We start from the raw sequence: 18,990 nt of genomic DNA, 5'->3' as shown, positions 1-18,990 counted from the left end.
TAAAAGCCCTGAAGCTTTAATTGCTAAACTTCTCAATGCATGGCTACCTGACTGATTAACCTAAAATAGATGTAGGATTATGAGACCAGCTTTGTTCAGAAAGCGTAAGTCAACACAGGGCAGGAGCAAGGCAACTCAGCCAAGATCCACAAATGTGCACGGCTGGTTTCCAGAGCAACTTCTCCTTCCTTGTGTGATATACGTCAGTAATGATCACAAGGGCCTTGGGCACTATCAGGATCACTTTATATTCTTACCAACTTTAGGAGGGTTGAAAGGTGTCTCTTTTAACCGCTTTTCCAGTTCTGCAAGAGATGTGTTGTTAATGATATCCTACAAACCAGAAAAGCAGAGAATTATGTATGAGCTTAAATCATCTCAGTACAACTTACAGCAGAGATTCACTGAATGTCAGAACCCAAAAAAAAAAACAAAGAAACAAAAAACAAACAAACAAAAAAAAAAAAAAAAAAAAAACAGAAAAAACCCAGTATCTAGTACTGCCCCCTTGTGTTCTCTGAAGAAACACAAGAGTCATCATTCATTCAATGTGAAAGACAGCCAAGTGTCATTTTCACCATGCTTGGTAAGTATCACCACATGAAAAGTTTTTAAGTCATGTTAAATACCTACAGAACTTGGGCCAGAAACCTATACAGTTCTGGCATTCATTTTGCTCAGTTATATAAAGTCACTTCACAAAACAGCAGACAACTAGACTTTCACCTGAATTTTCCTGATTAGAAAATAGAACCAAAATACACAAAATCAGCAAAATAATGAAGTGTGTGCATGTGTAACCTATTAAAAAATGCATTATACACATACACACACGCACACACATTTTTAGTAGGCTCTATGCCCAACATGAGGCTTGAACTCACAACCCCAAGAACAAGAATCACATGCTCTACTGACTGAGCCAGCCAAGCGCACTCCCTCAAAAAAACACATTATATATTTTAACATTGAAAACGTTTATATTCAGGGGCGCCTGGGTGGCTCAGTAGGTTAAGCGGCCGACTTCGGCTCAGGTCATGATCTTGCGGTCCGTGAGTTCGAGCCCCGCGTCGGGCTCTGTGCTGACAGCTCGGAGCCTGGAGCCTGCTTCCGATTCTGGGTCTCCCTCTCTCTGACCCTCCCCCGTTCATGCTCTGTCTCTCTCTGTCTCAAAAATAAATAAACGTTAAAAAAAAAAATTTAAAAATTAAAAAAAAATAAAAACGTTTATATTCAAAAAGAATATAGGAGAAAAAAATAATTCCACCACCCAAAGACAACCATTATTCACATTTTGATATATTTATTTCTAGTTTTTTTCCAATTTTTTTTTCTTTTTTGGGTATATTTGAAAATGATATTTAGGGGAGCCTGGGTAGCTCATTCGGTGTCCAACGTCAGCTCAAGTCATGATCTCAGGGCTCCTGGGTTCAAGCCACACATCAGGTTCTGTGCTGACAGCTCAGAGCCTGGAGCCTGCTTCAGATTCTGTGTCTCCCTCTCTCTCTCTCTCTCTCTCTCTCTCTCTCTCTGTCCCTCCCCTGCTTGTGCTTTGTCTCTCTGTGTCTCAAAAATAAATAAATGTTAAAAAAAAAAAAAAATATATATATATATATATATATATATATATAAAAAAGAAAGGAAATGATATTTAAATAGACCGGAATTTCAAGCTCCTAGTGGCAATTCGAAACACATCAAAACATAGCTTATCAGTGATAGCTCAAATTTTAAAAATACCTTAAAAGGTTGTGTGCTGGCCATCAATTTTGTATCCAAGAGTCTAAAAAAAAAAGAATTTTCAATAAGGCAAACGGTCCAAAACGTATGTTACTCAAATGAAAAGCCTACTGTCCTAAAAGCCGACAGGAGAATTAAACACGTGAGCCATTTTGACATAGGGCCGGCATCTCCACATCAGACTGGGACTCCGTCCTCTCAACCCCTCTTCATCACGAGACTACGGGACTCCACCACACTCAGAGCACAGCTCTAGATATGCTTGGACCCCGAGAGGGTGTGGGCTATGTCAGTCTCAAGGAGAAAGCAAAGATCTTCCCAAGTTTTTACATGGTTCAAACATGGTTGCAGGTCTAACACCCACCCCCCGCCCCCCAACACCATTACCAACTGCTGTCCTACCCAGATTTGTACAAAATAAACTCGTGGAAGGAAAAATCTGCATTTGTTAGTTTCATGGTATTCTTGTTATTTGTTAGAATTTGGTTTCAGAGATTAGAATAAGGAAAAAAGAGAAAAAAAAGGAGAGAGACACTAATATGAAAACGCTGTTTCTTTTGACATAAATGTGAAGGACAGAATTAGCCCAGAGAGAAGAATGACGGCTCTGCTACCATGCCCGTCCCTCTTCAGACTTGTCCTCACACACAGACCCTCGCTTTGGAGGCTCCACGTGGCTGACACGGGACCTGTGACACTAACAGGTAAACTCAGAGTTGAGGGAAAAAATCTCTAGCCAGAAAGTTCTTGACAAACTACAGAATACTCTCAACTGGACACCTGACAAGGACAAGGCAGGTTCAACGTATCAGAGAGACAAGAGCCAATCCAAGAAGTCTCCACCAGGTGGAGGACAAGAAGTCTCCACAGGGTGTGGGACAAGAAGAAATAAATTGCCGTCTATTTTCACTCTGAGTTCAAATTTTGATTTTTAATGGAATAAAACAAACCATCGATTATAAAATCAAACCATCACAGCTGGACCTGTTAAAACATTTCCCAGCTTGTATCAACTGGATCGTAACCATGATCGGGTAATTACTATTATTACTATTTATTACCTGTTTGTATCACAGATAGTAGGAGCACTATTTTGAATGAAAGACAAAAAGAATCCTTGAAGAAAGCTTACCTGGGGAAAACACATGTTGTCATCTCCTTAAACTCATTTAAGTCCTAAAAAACAACAACAAAACACGGACGATGACTTGCTGCGGTTTTACTAAACACACTCACAATACTGCAAACATACATGAACATTTCAAGCTTCACAGCTCTCTCTTCAAACTGTGATACTCACGCGGGCCCTTTAAACTCAACGGCCAGATTCATTTCCAGTTAATAATTACTTTCTGAAAATCTTCACAATCTCCTCACTGACTGGGATCCTATGATCTGAAATAAAACCTTTGCATAACCAAAATAGACAAACTCCAGTATCTTATGGCTGAAACAGGATGGGGAAAGGTTTCTATTACACAAAGAAAGCTTTTAGTAATAGCTCTATTCAACAAATCCATCCTAACAGCGAGACTAGCATGGTTATTTAAATAGAATGGTTTATATAGGAAATGGGCATTGTGTAAACTAGGCTATACCGTTACTGAGAACGCCTCTGAAATGCTAGTTAAAAAGGCCATTAAAGCACAGACCTTCCAATATGCAAGATGCATGCTTTAACTACTCAGAAAATTGCTAAAGAAGCACCAGTAGCAAGTGCCTAAATTAGACAATTTATTTCCCGGTTTGTTTGGATCAGGAAGTCTAAAGCTGAAAGGAGACGACTCCAATTTTGAATGAACTCATTTACATACATAATTGCCACGCTAGGCTGAATCGTCATACTCCTGACCCTTTGTAACTACACTTCTCTTCAGCATTATTTATGCTTCATAGCAAACTGCCACTTCCAATTAGCTTTCCAAGCCTATAAATACACACTGTATTTAGCTAGTTTGGAATATTTACCAGCTTTTCAGTGGCTGTCGTTAAATTAACAGACAATACGTGAACAAGTGGTTTCAGTGCTGAAGCCAAACAAAAATACAATGACTGCTGTCACCCCTCAATGCCATCACAGAGCCTCAAAAGCAAGAAAAAATTAGAATTCTGGCTCCTTCCAGGGCTAGCATATATAACAGAGCTCTGGACCAATGCCTTCTAAAAGGTCATGCGTAAGTACCAAGAAGATTCTTCAGAAGAGACTCTCCCCTAAAAGGCAGCTCCAAAACATGGATTCTTCAGAACACTTTTAAATGCAAAATGTGGTACTAGTGCATGCAAAAGTTCTCCCATTTTAAATATGTTTTCGCATTTATTCTCAATGCTTCTTCCAAAACTAGCTGGAAGAAAACCATTTTCTCCTTCTGACGGACAGAACACAAAGTTCAATTACTTACTAAGGTCGCCTTAGTAATAAAGCAAGGGATGAAGCCAAGTCTCCTAACTCATGTCCGACTCTGCGGCAAATCACATGCCCTTTCTACTAGAACTGGATTCAGAACTACAATAGTTTCATTCAAGGTGACATTTATTAAGCGCGTGGACAATGTGCTATACTAGGCATTTGGACCCGTAAACCCCTTCTCCGGAGGAGCCGATCACCTAGAAGAAAGGGGGAGAGCTGTCAACAAAAACTGTAGGCACAAGAGGTACACAGTTCTGTGAGAGTTCAGAGAAAGGAAAGATCACCTCTTGGGCAAGGCAAGCGGGCATGGAAAACTTCACGGAAGAGGCGTTTGCTGGACCTTGGTAAGACAGGGAAAGCTGCATACAGCAAACGTGGAGAAAATCCAAAGTGGAGGAAATGGTAGACCAAACCACGGACAGGCTGAAACACAAAGCAGTTCCCAGAAACAAATGAGCCGAGCCTGCTGGCCGAAAGGAAACCAACAAGTGACTAGAAGGCACAGGACAGCTGGGCCAGATCACAGAGAAGCTGGATACGCCAGGCTACAAAGAATCAGCTGTATAGAAAAGCAAAGAATGTGGGATTAGGTTCAGACTTTTGAGCAGGGTCAGTGATGTGAACAGAGCCATATATCAGAAGATTATAAAACTAGCACAGTCGGAAGATAGCTCAATTGTTAACATTCAATGCCTCCTCTGTGCCAAGCTCTATTTGGCGTTCAGACGCAGGATGTAATACACTTTCCTCTTTCCTTACCAATCACTTCACTGGTTTAAAGGTCAAAAAAATCACGAGAGGAGCTGCTGTACTTGGCCAACAGAAGTGGCTGATCTGCAATAAACATTAGCTGTTTAGATTATACACTGCAAATTCACACCGGTCCTATTTGTTTTGAGACTCACCACTACGAAAACTTTGAGTCCCAGAGGGTGATACAGTTGTCCTAAAAACCCTGACAGTCCTGAGGGTACAGAAATAGGACAAGGGGAGCAGCAGATCCACTGTATTCTCAGCTGGGCTTTGCTAGACTTTTCCAAAGAAAGCAATCAAGACGGCGATGGAATAACGTCTCATAAGAAACATGAAATAACTCAGGCTTTGCCTATGTATAAGCGACACTGAGCTCTGAAGGAGCTCTTCCAGTCCAGAAGTCATAAAAGATTAATGTGGTGGCAGCTGAAAGCAGGGATTGGCAAACCATGGCCTACAGGCCAAATCTGGCCCATTACCTATTTTTTAAACAAAGTTTTACTCGAGCAAAGCCACACCCATTTGTTTATCCATTCTATGGCCATTTTCGGGCTATAATGGCAGTGCTGAGAGCTGTGATATGGACCGTACACCCTGCAAAGCCTAAAATATCTTACTATCTGGCCGTTTATAGAAAAAGTTTGCCAAACTTTGTTTTAAAGGATGAGCTGAAAGACAAGGAAGCCTGCCTGGGGTCTGCTAGGCTCCAGATGAGAAGGCTACTTGCAGTTAAAACGAAGGGGTCCAAATGTGAGAGACGGCACGGAGACAAGTGGTCAGGATTCTGTAAGTGACCAGGAAGAGGCCCAACTAATGTCAAAAAACAGTACTGGTGAGAGGGTATCATTTATAATTTATAGTAAAGGAATAAGGAGAGATAACTGGTTGGGAGAGGGTGAGAAGGGAAGAAAGGCAGTGTAAGCTACACATCTCATCTGAGACCTATAAATTACAAACACCTCCAGGTCTGAAGGCTATCCGGATGGAGTCGTGTAGAGTCGGCGGGAACTGTGCACCTGCATCCGGGGAAAGATTACGGCTGGACATAAAGATGGCACTGTCTTCAGCTGACGGCATGAGTGTGGGTGAGATCCCCGAAGGTGGAAAGTAGGGAGAGCCAATAAAGGAGAGGGGAGGACGAGCAATGGGAGGTAAGCAAGATGAGGCCACGTGCACAGTTGGGAGCAGAGGAGGAAGAGACAGAAGAGAACCTCCTTTCCTGCAGGGCCCAAGAAGCCTGTGCCCTGGTGCACTGAGACAACTTGGCTCCAGGAGCAAAAACAGCAAGGTTGACAGAGAATCTAAGGGAGGCAGCCCCACAAGAGGGAATCGTGAATTTTGTAGGACCTGATCCAGCTCGGCTGACCCGCAGCACAACTGGCCTTCAAAGGCCCCATTACAGCTAAAGGTAGCAGCAGTGAACTGGGAGACCACAGCCGTGGCCAAAGAAGCCCCAGCCAGCGCTAACTGAGCAAACCACTGGCATCAAGACGGAACAAAGGTCCAACTTTGCTCTGGCAATGGCGGATGACTAAAGATTCCCGATAACGGCTTATAAGTACATCTCTTCAAAAATGTACGACTAAGCACATGAGACTCTCTCCCTGGGAACATGGTGCCTACAAGGAAACAGCTCTCATGTAGAGAACACTGTCATAGTAATAAGAACTGGGAATTTCTTTCTCTTCTTTTTTTAAGTTTTCATTTAAATTCCAGTTAGTTAACACACGGTGTAATATTAGTTTCAGTCGGACGACATAGTAATTCCCTACTTCCACACGTCACCCAGAGCTCATCCCAACAAGTGCACTCCTTCCTCCCCCTCCCGACCTAGCCCATCCCCCACCCGCCTCCCCTCTCGTGACCATCAACGTGTTCTCTACAGTCAAGAGCCTGTTTCTTGGTTTGCCTCTCTCTCTCTTTTTTTCTCCTTTGCTCGTAAGTTTTGTTTCTTATATTCCACATGAATGAAATCATACAGTGTTTGTCTTTCTCTGACTTATTCCACTTAGCATGATACTCTCTAGCTCCGCCAACGTCGTTGCCATGGCAAGGAATCATGAAGTTTTAACACAGCTTGGGACACCTGGGGGACTCACTCCGTTGAGCGTCCGACTTCGGCTCATGTCACGATCCTGTAGATTGTGAGTTTGAGCCCTGCATCAGGCTCTGTGCTGACAGCTCGAAGCCTGGAGCGTGCTTGGGATTCTGTGTCTCCCTCTCTCTCTCTGCCCCTCCCGTGTGCTCACTCGCTCTCTCTCTCTCTCCCTCAAAAATAAATAAACATTAAAAAAAAATTTGGACCCAGGCTGAGTCACTTACCGCAGGCAGAGGGCAGTAGAATTGATGAACCGTGTGCATGACATCCAAGAGCATATTGTGTCCAATGACGAGTTTTCCCTACAGAAAGTCAAGGTCAGGAAAAAGACTTCTTGGCACAAAATTATATTGGCGCTTGAGACGGAAATGTGCGGTTCAGATTCTATGAGGACTTTGTCCTAAACTTACTTTTTGACATGAAAAAAAAAAAAACAAAAAAACCTTATATGTGGATAAATAAGTTGGGCCCGGCTTTCTTCCTCTTTAATTCCAGCGTATTAGATCCAGAATGCAAAGTAAAAGCACCAATGACTTTGATTTCATTGATGTTTTTCTCTGCTTTTTATTCATCTTGCCACCTTCAAGAATCAGAAGTAGTAAAATGTTTATTGAAGAGCTCAAAAAAGTAACTGAAAATGCTAACTACCTTGACCTGTCAATAATTTGTCAACAGATTCCAAACATCTATTCTAGGAGTGTGTTCTTTAAAACAACTCATTTATTTTTAAAAGAAACATTCACAAGAACGCTGAAAGGTAAAAAAAATAAATAAACTTGAGTTCTATTAAACAGGATGAATTTCCATTTCCTTCACATCTATGTCAAAATTCATGCGCATTTCCAGTGCCATTTGCTGCTTTGCTTTTCAACCAACTGAACTACAATAGGTGTTCAATCAATTACTCCATCATGATAAAAATTTAACTATCAAAATAGAACACTGACCTACATTCAGCTAGCCAGGTGGCACCATTTTTAACATAAAGCATCTGGTCATTACCATGGAGCTTTTGACCGGGTCCCAGTGCACCTCCAGAGTGACACTCCTTGACTCATAGGGCTAACCACAATTCTCTGAAATAAATAATTCCATACAAAATCTTCCAAATCCAACAGACAAGCTCTCCTTTCGGCCACAGCAGTAACTACCACGGTAGGAACCTACTGCCAGATCTGGTTTCTAAACACCATTATCCAATAAAAGGAACCAGGCCTCCGTGGAGACCTTACGGTTCTAGGACTAAGGCAGGGAAAACACAATAGGAGTCCGAACATTCTGTGATGCCAGAGAGTAAGGAGGTGCTCCAAGAAGGATGGGGGCCTGTTCAAAGGACACAGGAGCCAAGCTGAAGAAGCGCCAATGGCCAAAAGTGATACATTTTGAGCAACAAAGTAAACAATAAAAATATCAGATTACAATCTGTAGAATAACATAAATTCCTCGAAGTGTGTGCTTCTTTAAACGTTATTTAAATGAATACATAAACATGAAATAAGGGACATCGCTTCCTTACAGAAGAATTCCAAGAACAAGGGTAGAAAGAAAGAAGAAAATATAAACTCTCCATTAAAACACCAAAGCAATAATGGCTGCAGAAAAATCCACCGACATGCTGTTTTAGTGGGCAAGAGGTTGAGAAAAAGCAGCATTTTCATAGTCTCAAAGTATCCCCCCGGAATTTATTAGCCACAGAGGGACAAATGATAATGTCACAGTACACAATTCCAGCAGATACCAGCTCAACCAGGTGATCAAGGTCAACATCACAAACTATCATTTCCGTGGGATTCTTGCCAAAACTGTACATCCTCAATCCAATCGTGAGAAAAGATCAGGCAAACCCAAACTGAGGGATATCTGACAAAATTACAATCAGCATTCTTTAAGCACATCGAATTACAAAAGACAAAAAGAGACTGCTCAGAGGGCTGAAGACTAAAGGGAAAGGACAATTCAATGCGACGTAGGATCCTGGAAAGAATTGTGAATGGAAAACGGAGTCAGTGGGGAGAGTGATGAAGTTCAAATAAGCTCGAGAGTCCGGTTCATAATACTGTACCAGCGTTAATTTCCTGGTTCTGATAACCCCGTGGTTATATGAGGCATCAGTGTAACGGTAGCTGGGCGAGGGATCTACGGAAACTCTACTATTTTTGCAACTTGTCTATAGTTTCTTAAACTATAGAAAATACATATTTACTACGAACAGTGCCAGGGAGAGAATGTGGTGTCATATAAATATTTAAGAGTGTTCAGTGTTCACTGGCCTTACATAGCCCGACTCTGTTTTTAAGGGACGTGGCTCAGAAATATTAAATGTCTGGATTGCTAAGAAATAGGAATTTTCTTCAGTAGTAGGCTTTGTGACGTTAACTACCAACGGTCATCGACATGCTATGAATTATTCTGTAGGAGACAAGACAACAGGGAGGGAAAACCAACAAACACACAGCCAGCGAAGGCATCTGAATATGAACCAGGAAAACAAACACTCTCAGGATGGCTACCAGAGCTCAAAGCCAACTGACGCCCCACGTCTGTACAGGCCAGCCTCAGTCAAATTAACTACTTGACTGAAGTCCGCAGGCTGAGGGTGTATAATGGAAGCAAATGTGACCAGAAGACCCTCTTTGCTCCTCTGGATACCTGTTATCCTAGCCACTTCTGAACAGACTCTCACCTTGTTTCTCTCCAGACTCATCTGGCTTTCTATTCCACTCTGACTACCTCACTCACTTCAGACCAACAGCTCCCAGTGAGCTCAGGGCTCTGTCACTGCTGTCTGTCCCCAGTCGAGGACAGTGGCAGGCCTGCCCTCAAGACCTGATCTGACAAGCCCACACCTGGTGGTGGGACAACCACGGAACTCTGGGGGGATCTCTACAGCCTTAAAGTGTCCTTGATACAAAGCTGAGCATCTAAGGGACAAGATGATTCCGTCTCTAGGGGGTACAATTCCTTCTCCATGGCCGACACTCAAGGAACAGAAAGTCTTAGACTCCAGGCTATTTAGCAACCCAGCAAGCTGCCTGACTCGGATATACAATCCGCAAAACCACCAGCAGCATGACCCAGTTTATCTGTGCAAGATGTGGAGGCCTCTTTGCCAAAGGAACTTAGGAAACAAGCAAAAATGTCTACCATACCTATCATGGAACCCTCTAGCATATATACACAAATGGTCAACACATTTTGAAAACTCATCAAATGTCATCAAAGCTATCAAGATAGAAGATTCAGTTACAGTTATAAAGAACTCCATTATTTTTGTCCTCTAGATTCTTCTAATTAAGGAACAAAAACGCCCTCAGTCAGAAACCTGATTATTTCTCCCCACACTCTGTCCTTTCTTATTCCACTTCTTACTAGTTTTGAGAATAATAAATGTTAGTTTCACGCAGCCATATAAAGACATTGTAGTATAATCCTATGCATTTTACAAGAAAACCTTTTCTTTTCAATTTTTTAAAGTAATCTCTACACCCAACATGGGCCTCGAACTCCCAACCCCAAGATCAAGAGCTGAACGCTCTACTCACTGAGGAACCAGGCGCCCCTACGAGAAAACCTTCCGAAAAATGGTGTGGATCCAATCAACAATTACAATGTCCCACCCGGTGCATTATAACCAGTCTCCCTCCATACCAGGTAAACATTCTACACGTGACCAAATGGCTAATCCACAATCATAACTAAGCATCTCACCTTAGATATTATATTAAGAAATCTAGTTAAAAAGAAAAAGCCTGGGGGTGCCTGGGTGGCTGAGTCAGTGGAGCGTCGGACTTCAGCTCAGGTCATGATTTGTGAGTTTAAGCCCAACATCAGGCTCCATGCTGACAGCACAGAGCCTGCCTGTGATAATCTCTCTGCCTGCCCCCACCCCTCCCCACCCACCACTCTCGCTCCCTCTCTCTCAAAATAAATAAAAAAAAAAAAAAAGAAGAAGAAGAGGAAAAGGGCTCCTGGGTGGCTGAGTCAAAGGTACAACTCTTGGTTTCAGTTCAGGTTGTGATCTCACATTTCATGAGTTCAAGCCCCACAATGGGCTCCATGCTGACAGTGTAGAGCCCGCTTGGGATTCTCTCTCCCTCCCTCTTTCTGACGCACGGTCTCTCTCTGTCTCAAAATAAACTTGAAAGAAAGAAAGAAAGAAAGAAAGAAAGAAAGAAAGAAAGAAAGAAAGAAAGAGGGAGGGAAGGAAGGAAAATAGATAGACCCTGGTTCACTTACCGAATTGGCAATGGCATGAATAACTCTAGAAAATCCCACAGCGTCATTCAGTTCTTCCTAATTTAGAGAAACAAACCAAGGAAACTATTGACGTACATATATTCCTTAGTTGGACAGGTTAAAACCTAGCCCCCAAAAAGCACTGAAATGTTACATCGAGTTAGACAGCTTTAGTTTCCCATATTCTGTCTCCATCATCCTAAACAACTGCATCTTAAATGATCAATGTATAGACCACTCTTCTGTTTTAGAACATGGAACTAGCAAGGAGCAAATTATTTATTAGTTACTGTACTAACAGTGCCTAGGGTTTACCCATCACTGCACAACGTTTGCTGAAATTTCTATGGCTAGCAAGCAGTCTTAAAAACACAAACTTTTCAGGGTGCCTGGGTGGCTCAGTTAAGCATCTGACTCAGGTCATGATCTCACAGCTTGTGGGTTGTAGCCCCACATCGGGCTCTGTGCTGACAGCTCAGAGCCTGGAGCCTGCTTCGGATTCTGTGTGTGTGAGTGTGTGTCTCTCTCTGCCCCTCCCCACTCACACTTTGTCTCTCTCTCTCAAAAAATAAACAAACATAAAAAAAAAAAAAAAACCCACAAACTTTTCTCAGCTGCCACCTGCTGACCAAATTCAACACTGCATTAAATTCTGAGGAAACCTATCCAGCAGTTGACGGATCCCATCAAGCATTCTCCAAATTCTCCCGGCTTTTTCGTCAAATGCATTTTTTACACAATGTTTATAGTACAACATTCTGAGACCCATCCCCATTCGGTTTCGTCCCTCCTTTCTTCCCGGTGGTGGGTAAATGGGTAAATTTCTCTATCTTGCGAGCAGCCGCAGCCCCGTCTGCTCTCATCATGGCTACATAACTCAAGTCTTCCCTCGCTCACTAGCTCCAGCTTCACTGCCAGCTACCTGCAGCCCTCTGCTCTCTGGCCTCTCCCTCACTGAAGCTGCTCCTCTCTTTCAACAACTCCCAAAGCTAATGAGTGTTGGCCGGGATGTGGAGAAAACCGTAACACTCGTGCCCTGTTGGTGGAAACTGAAAGTGGCACAGTCACTACGGAAAACAGTATGGTGGTTCCTCAAAAAATTAAATATATAGAGGCGCCTGGGTGGCTCAGTCGGCTAAGCGTCCGACTTCAGCTCAGGCCGTCATCTCGAGATCCGTGAGTTCAAGCCCCATGTCGGGCTCTGTGCTGCCGGCTTGGAGCCTAGAGCCTGCTTCGAATTCTGTGTGTCCCTGTCTTGCTTGCACTCTGTCTCTCTCCCTCTCAAAAATAAAGAAATGTTTTTAAAAAATATTTTTAATTAAATAAAGAATTTCCATATGCTCCAGCAATTTCATTTCTGGGTATATACCCAAAGGAACTGAAAGCAGGAACTCCAAGAGATATTTGCACACCCTTGATCACAGCAGAGTTATTTCACAAAGATCAAAAAGGTGGAAGCAACCCAGTATCCATGATGCATGAGTAAAGAAAATGTGCCATATACAGACAATGGACTATTATTCAGCTTAAAAAGGAAGGGAATATTGATCCCTGCTACAACATGGATGAACCCGGGGGACATCACGCTAAGTGAAATAAGCCAATCACAAAAAGACAAACACTGTAGGACTCCACTCAGAGAAGGTACCAGGAGTAGTCAAACTCCTAGAGACAGAAAGTAGAATGGTGGGTGGCAGGGGCTGGGGCAGCGGGTAGACAGGGAGCCAGTGTTTAATGGGGACAGAGTTTCAGTTTTGCAGGACGAAAACAGTTACGAGGACAGATGGCAGTGACGGCTAGACAATAAGGTGAACATACTTACTACCACAGAACTGTATGTACACTTAGAGATAGGATAGGGGCGCCTGGGGGGCTCAGTCAGATAAGTGTCTGACTTCCACTCTGGTCATGATCTCACTGTTTGAGTCTGTGAGTTTGAGCCCCGCCTCAGGCTCTCTGCTGCCAGCAAAGAGCCTGCTTTTTAATCCTCTGTCCCCCTCTCTCTGCCCCTCCCCTGCTCACTCGCTCTCGCGCTCTCTCTCTCTCTCTGTCTGTCTCAAAAATAAATAAATGTTTAGGGGCACCTGGGTGGCTCAGTGGGTTAAGCGTCCGACTTCGGCTCAGGTCATGATCTCGTGGTCCGTGAGTCTGAGCCCCGCATCAGGTTGTGCTGACAGCTCAGAGCCTGGAGCCTGGTTCAGATTCTGTGTCTCCCTCTCTCTCTGCCCCTCCCCTGCTCGCACTCCATCTCTCTCTCTTTCTCTCTCTCTTTCAAATATAAAAAATAAAACATAAAAAAAATTCTTAATGTAAAAAAAGAAATAGGGTAGTAAATTTTATGTGTATTTTGCCACAATTAAAACTTTTTTTTAACTTTTAAGACCGTTTTTTAGAAACTTCACATCGCTATGCAGATTTTTAATGACATTTTGATGGCTTCCTCCCAGACAGACTGTTAGCTCTTAGACAGGAAAGCCAGGAATCATTTATTCTTATACCCTCTGTACCTACCATAACGCTTGAACATATGGGGAATATGTTATAAATGGTGAATAATCTGACCCTAATTCCTATACCAAAGTTTTGATTCTTCCTTGTGACCAGAGGTCCTTCTCGTCAAGTGCATGAATTCCTGTGGTGGGGAGTGCTGGGATGGGGTCCCAGCTAAATATCCCAGTTCCCTTGGGTCTCAAGATTTCTGTCTCTTTCTCCTCTGTCCTCTGGCAAACTATAACAGGTATTTGGAATTCTATCTCTCAAAACTGTTACTAAACTTTTACTGCAACACTTTAAAAAAAAAAAAAAGAACTCCTCCCAAGGCTAAGCCAACGGCCACATCTCAGTCCTTATCCTTACTCCTCCACGCCTACATCCCCTTCTTTGAACATTCTCTTTCCTGGGCTGCTGGCCACAATACTCTCTGGGCACATGTTTCTACTTCTGCCTAACATTTAAATGCTAGATCTTTCAGGAACCCACCCCAGACCATCTTACTCTCATTCTTCAGCACATGGGAGGTGCTCCAACCCAGGCCCAGTCTCTCCGCCTGCGACAGCCACACCTAGCCCTCACCTCACCTTTTCTCCTGCGCTCCAGAATGATAAGCCTGCCTACAGGACACTCACCCTTGCACATATCCACTGAAGACACACAGGCCAAGGCCTGAGTCAGGACCAATCTCCTGTTGGAACACCCCAGGGGGAGCTGGTGGGTGGGAGGCAGGGGCTTGTGAGGAGCTGCTACGCGGCCATCTCCCACCCGCCTCCCTCTCTCTCCCAGGAGGCTGTCATATGGGTTTCTCACCACTTCTCAGGTTCTGATGAGGCATGTGGGTTTTCTGCCCCACCCTCCCTTGCAGAATGGAGCTACGGCACAGAAAAGCACTTAGCTGTGGTCTAGAATTGACTATTCGGTAACGGGTAGCCACAACTCACGCCGCAGTCCCCTGGCCCCTTTGATTTCAGTGTCGTCTTTCTGGTGTGTGGGACAGGGACCAGATGTAGGTGGCACCACTGGCTGATCCTCCTTCTTTATATAATAAGCTGCCTAAATCCAACAGTGGCTTTTTGCATCTTTACTGGTTCAATCGGTCAGGTGTGGCCCCTACTCACCCCTGGGTCACCTCCTGGCCTCCTCCACCCACCTATCACTCCAGGCCACCCCACCTGCCATCCGTCTCAGCAGCTCCAATCTCTGGCCTATCGTTCTTCTCTCCCCTTCCACTTTCGCCACCCACAACCCATCCCAAATTCCACCGATTCGACCTTCTAAGCGCTTCCAGGTTCCACCTCAACTGCTACTCACTCACTGTTCTGTTCTCGCCCACCGACACCTCTTGGCCAGGTGACTTACTCCACAGTACATAACAGCAACCAGGAGGAGGCTGCTAATGACGCAGATCCAACCAAGCCATCCTAACCTGTCAAATCACACGTACTACCCTTCGTTTTAGGAAAACAGCAACCGTGGCCGAGGCTCAACACAGCAGTAACAGTTAACGGGCATGAGGTTCCGTGCCACACAATCTGAATGCAGACCAAGAACACTTCCCTCAAGACAGATTCACAAAGGGGAACGGTGGTAAACCACCATGTCAGACTCCTGATGGTGGCTATGTCTACACTTTTCACCGTTAAGTTGCTCTCATTCCGTTCTAGGTTTTTCTGCCAGTTCAATTCTACCGTTACAGGAAACTATTCATTACACTGGAATGTGACACGTGATCTGCAAACACAACGAAAGGACTAAATCAGTACTTAGATGCTGTTTCTCACCCAAACGACGGGACCATGACTCCACTACCTGTTCTTTAGCGTGTTTCTGCTGCTCCCTCCTTTTACGTTCCTCTTCATCTACTTTGCTGATGACGATGTATCGTTCCTTCTGAAAGACATAAGCCAGACGTACAACTTTCTGCAAGCAACCGGATGGCAAGCAATTCAGATACTGCTACCATTTGAAGTTATATGTTTTATCACCACACAGCCTTTCATGGGCTAAATACCCTGAAAGCATTTTGAAACGCCGCCGACAACTGAGTTGATGCATTACAAACCAAGATTCTGCCTCTGCGCCGAAATGACATCCTCCTGCAGTTTATTAACTCACCCCCACCGACATCAGAAGTATCAGTAGACTATGAGGGGCGCCTGGGTGGCATAGTCAGTTGAGCGTCCGACTCCTGATCTCGGCCCAGGTCATGATCTCGTAGTTCATGGGTTCAGGCCCCGCATCGGGCTCTGCGCTGATGGTGTGGAGCCTGCTTGGGATTCTGTCTCTCCCTCTCTCTGCCCCTCCCCTACTGTGCTCTCTCTCTCTCTCTCAAAATAAATAAACTTAATTAAAAAAAATTTTTTTTTAAAGAAGTATCAATAGGGGCGCCTGGGTGGCGCAGTCGGTTAAGCGTCCGACTTCAGCCAGGTCACGATCTCGCGGTCCGTGAGTTCGAGCCCCGCATCAGGCTCTGGCTCAGAGCCTGGAGCCTGTTTCCGATTCCGTGTCTCCCTCTCTCTCTGCCCCTCCCCCATTCATGCTCTGTCTCTCTCTGTCCCAAAAATAAATAAACGTTGAAATAAAAATTTAAAAAAAAAAATAAAGAAGTATCAATAGACCATGAGAATAAGACACTTTCCACGACTAACACTAAGAAGTCACACTGCATGTGAACATGAATTTCTTTTTTTTTTTTTTTTTTTTATTTTTTTTTCTTGAACATGAATTTCTAAATAGTCAGTTTTAAAATAAAATTTCTAACACAGGCAGCAACCTCTTTGACCTTGGCTGAAGCAACTTTTTTTTTTTTTAATTTTTTTAATGTTTATTTGTTTTTCGAGACAGAGACTGACAGAGTGTGAGCAGGGGAACGGCAGAGAGAGAGAGAGAGGAAGACACAGAATCGGAAGCAGGCTCCAGGCTCCGAGCTGTCAGCACAGAACCCAATGCGGGACTCAAACCCACGAACCGTGAGATCATGACCTAGGCCAAAGTCAGATGCCCAACCAACTGAGCCACCCAGGCTCCCTGAAGAAGCTTCTTAATAGACACATCATCAGAGGCCAGGGAAACAAAAGCAAAAACGAACTATTGGGACTTGATCAAAATAAAAAACTTCTGCCTGGCGAAAGACACAATCTATAAAACTAAAAGGCAACCAACGGAATGGGAGAAGACACCTGCAAATGACATATGTGATAAAGCGTTAGTATCCAAAATCTATAAAGAATTTATCAAACTCAATACCCAAAAAAAAAATAACTCAGTGACGAAATGGGCAGAAGACACGAATAGACACTTCTCCAAAGACATCCAGATGGCTAACAGACACATGAAAAAATGCTCAACCTCACTCATCATCAGGGATACAAATCAAAACCACACTGAGATACCACCTCACACCTTTCAGAAGAGCTAAAATTAACAACACAAAACCCAGTGTTGGCGCAGAAGTGGAGAAAAGGGAACCCTCTTGCACTGTTAGTGGGAATGCAAACTGGTGCAGCCACTCTGGAGAAGGGTATGGAGTTACTTCTAAAAATAGAACTACCCAACAATCCAGCAATTGCACTATTAGATACCCAAAGGACACAAAAATGCTGATTCGAAGGGGCACAGGCACCCCACTGTTTACAGCAGTGTTATCAACAATAGCCAAACTATGGAGAGAACCCAAACCCAAATATCCATACCGATGAATGGAGAAAGATGTAGTGTGTATAGGCATGTGTGCACGCGCAAGTGTGTGTGTGTGTGTGTGTGTGTGTGAATACACACCGACGGACTATTACTCGGCCATCAAAAAGAATGAAATCTTGCCATTTGCAATGACGTGGATGGAGCTAGAGCGTATTATGCTAAGCTGAATAACTGCATCAGACAAAGATAGATACCATATGATTTCATTCAGATGTGGAATTTAAGAAACAAAACAGATGAACATAGGGGAAGGGGGGAAAAGTTGCGGGGAGAGAGGGAAGCAAATCACAAGAGACTGAACGAAAGAGAACAAACAGGGTTGATTCTGGGAGGTGGGTGGGGGTTGGGCTAGATGAGGGATGGGGACTGAGGGCACCTGTCATGATGAGCGCTGGGTGTTGTATGTAAGTGATAAATCACTGAATCCTACTCCTGAAACCAATATTGCACATATGTTAACTACAATTTAAATTTTTTTTTCAATGAAAAATAAAATGTCTCTATCTCATTTCATTGACATTAGAAACATATCCTGGATTTCCAGGTAACTTGTCAGAAAACTAGTCCCTTCTTTCTCCTATATTCCGTTTTGAATCAAGTAAGCACACCACATTCTATGTCAAAGTTTGAGATTTATCTTCAAGCAAGATTTTTTTTTTAATTTACTTCATCTCTCATTTGACATCTGACTCAAGAGCAACAATAGAGAGTGGAAAAAAAAAAAAGACCAACAACAAAATTCTAAAATTCTAAAATTTTGCTAAAGGAACCCACCCTCAGCCTCCCATTACCCATCACGGTTCCATCAGCGCACCTTGGGAACACATGCCTGAATGTATTCGCAATGCTCATGCTTATGCCCCAGATTCTAGAATTTCATTTCCCGTGCCCACGTAACAGGAAGCCAGTTTTTCATGCAGGCCACTACAGCTTTCTGCCGTAACAAGAACACATACTAACGTACTAACAAAGTAACATGTACATACTTTCAAGTTTACAAATCATGTTGTATCTGTTGACCTGCTTGATCACCACAAAACAGCTGTGATCAAAACAGGCACAGATCACCATCCCCATGCTCATCTCCAGGGTACAAAGGAGGAAGACGAGGCTTAGAGAAGTGAAGTGACTTGCCCAAGGTCACCCAGCTCACAGGAAGCAGAGCCAGGAGTCAATTCTGACTCTCAGCACGTCATTGTATCATTGTATGTGTTTGGCCCTGGACAGTTCTTGGGGTTACCTTTTCAGTTTCTAAAGTCTCAACGTGAATGCCTTTGGGATACCTAAAGAAGAGAGAGACAAGAGGACATCACTAGATGAGCCAATGACAGCTAAAACCCTAGGTGTTTTAAAAAGCAACTTGACAGCTATGTTAAGAAGTTTTATTAAATATAAAATAAATACTACTACAACAAAGACTTTATAGTAAACCTATTCCATAATATTTCAGCTACTGAATGTTTCCCTATGTCTGCTTTAAGAATGCAGGAGTGTAGGGGCGCCTAGGTGGCTCAGCCAGTTGGGTGTCCGACTTGATTTCGATGCAGATCATCATCTCATGGTT

General features: G+C 43.5%; 1 protein-coding gene across 4 annotated transcripts in view; it reads right to left on the bottom strand.

Moving 5' to 3' along the window:
- Positions 1-18,990, bottom strand: part of PARN (poly(A)-specific ribonuclease) — a 170,686-nt gene that overhangs the window by 132,635 nt on the left and 19,061 nt on the right. For 3 of the 4 annotated variants that reach the window (XR_006708312.1, XM_045461467.1, XM_045461469.1), the window contains 7 exons: positions 18,667-18,709; positions 15,537-15,617; positions 11,235-11,291; positions 7,223-7,300; positions 2,873-2,916; positions 1,741-1,783; positions 258-333 (listed from right to left, as the gene is read on the bottom strand). Coding sequence is in view for 3 of the 4 variants with exons in the window: in XM_045461467.1 (XP_045317423.1) it covers positions 258-333; positions 1,741-1,783; positions 2,873-2,916; positions 7,223-7,300; positions 11,235-11,291; positions 15,537-15,617; positions 18,667-18,709 (422 nt within the window). In the remaining variant the exon portion in view is untranslated. The remainder of the gene's footprint in view (positions 1-257; positions 334-1,740; positions 1,784-2,872; positions 2,917-7,222; positions 7,301-11,234; positions 11,292-15,536; positions 15,618-18,666; positions 18,710-18,990) is intronic. The other variant, XM_045461468.1, reaches the window with a different exon arrangement.

The sequence above is a fragment of the Leopardus geoffroyi genome, chromosome E3 (genome assembly GCF_018350155.1).
Source record: "Leopardus geoffroyi isolate Oge1 chromosome E3, O.geoffroyi_Oge1_pat1.0, whole genome shotgun sequence".
In the NCBI taxonomy this organism is placed as follows: Eukaryota; Metazoa; Chordata; class Mammalia; order Carnivora; family Felidae; genus Leopardus; species Leopardus geoffroyi.
This window is presented reverse-complemented; position numbering and strand designations above follow the sequence as displayed.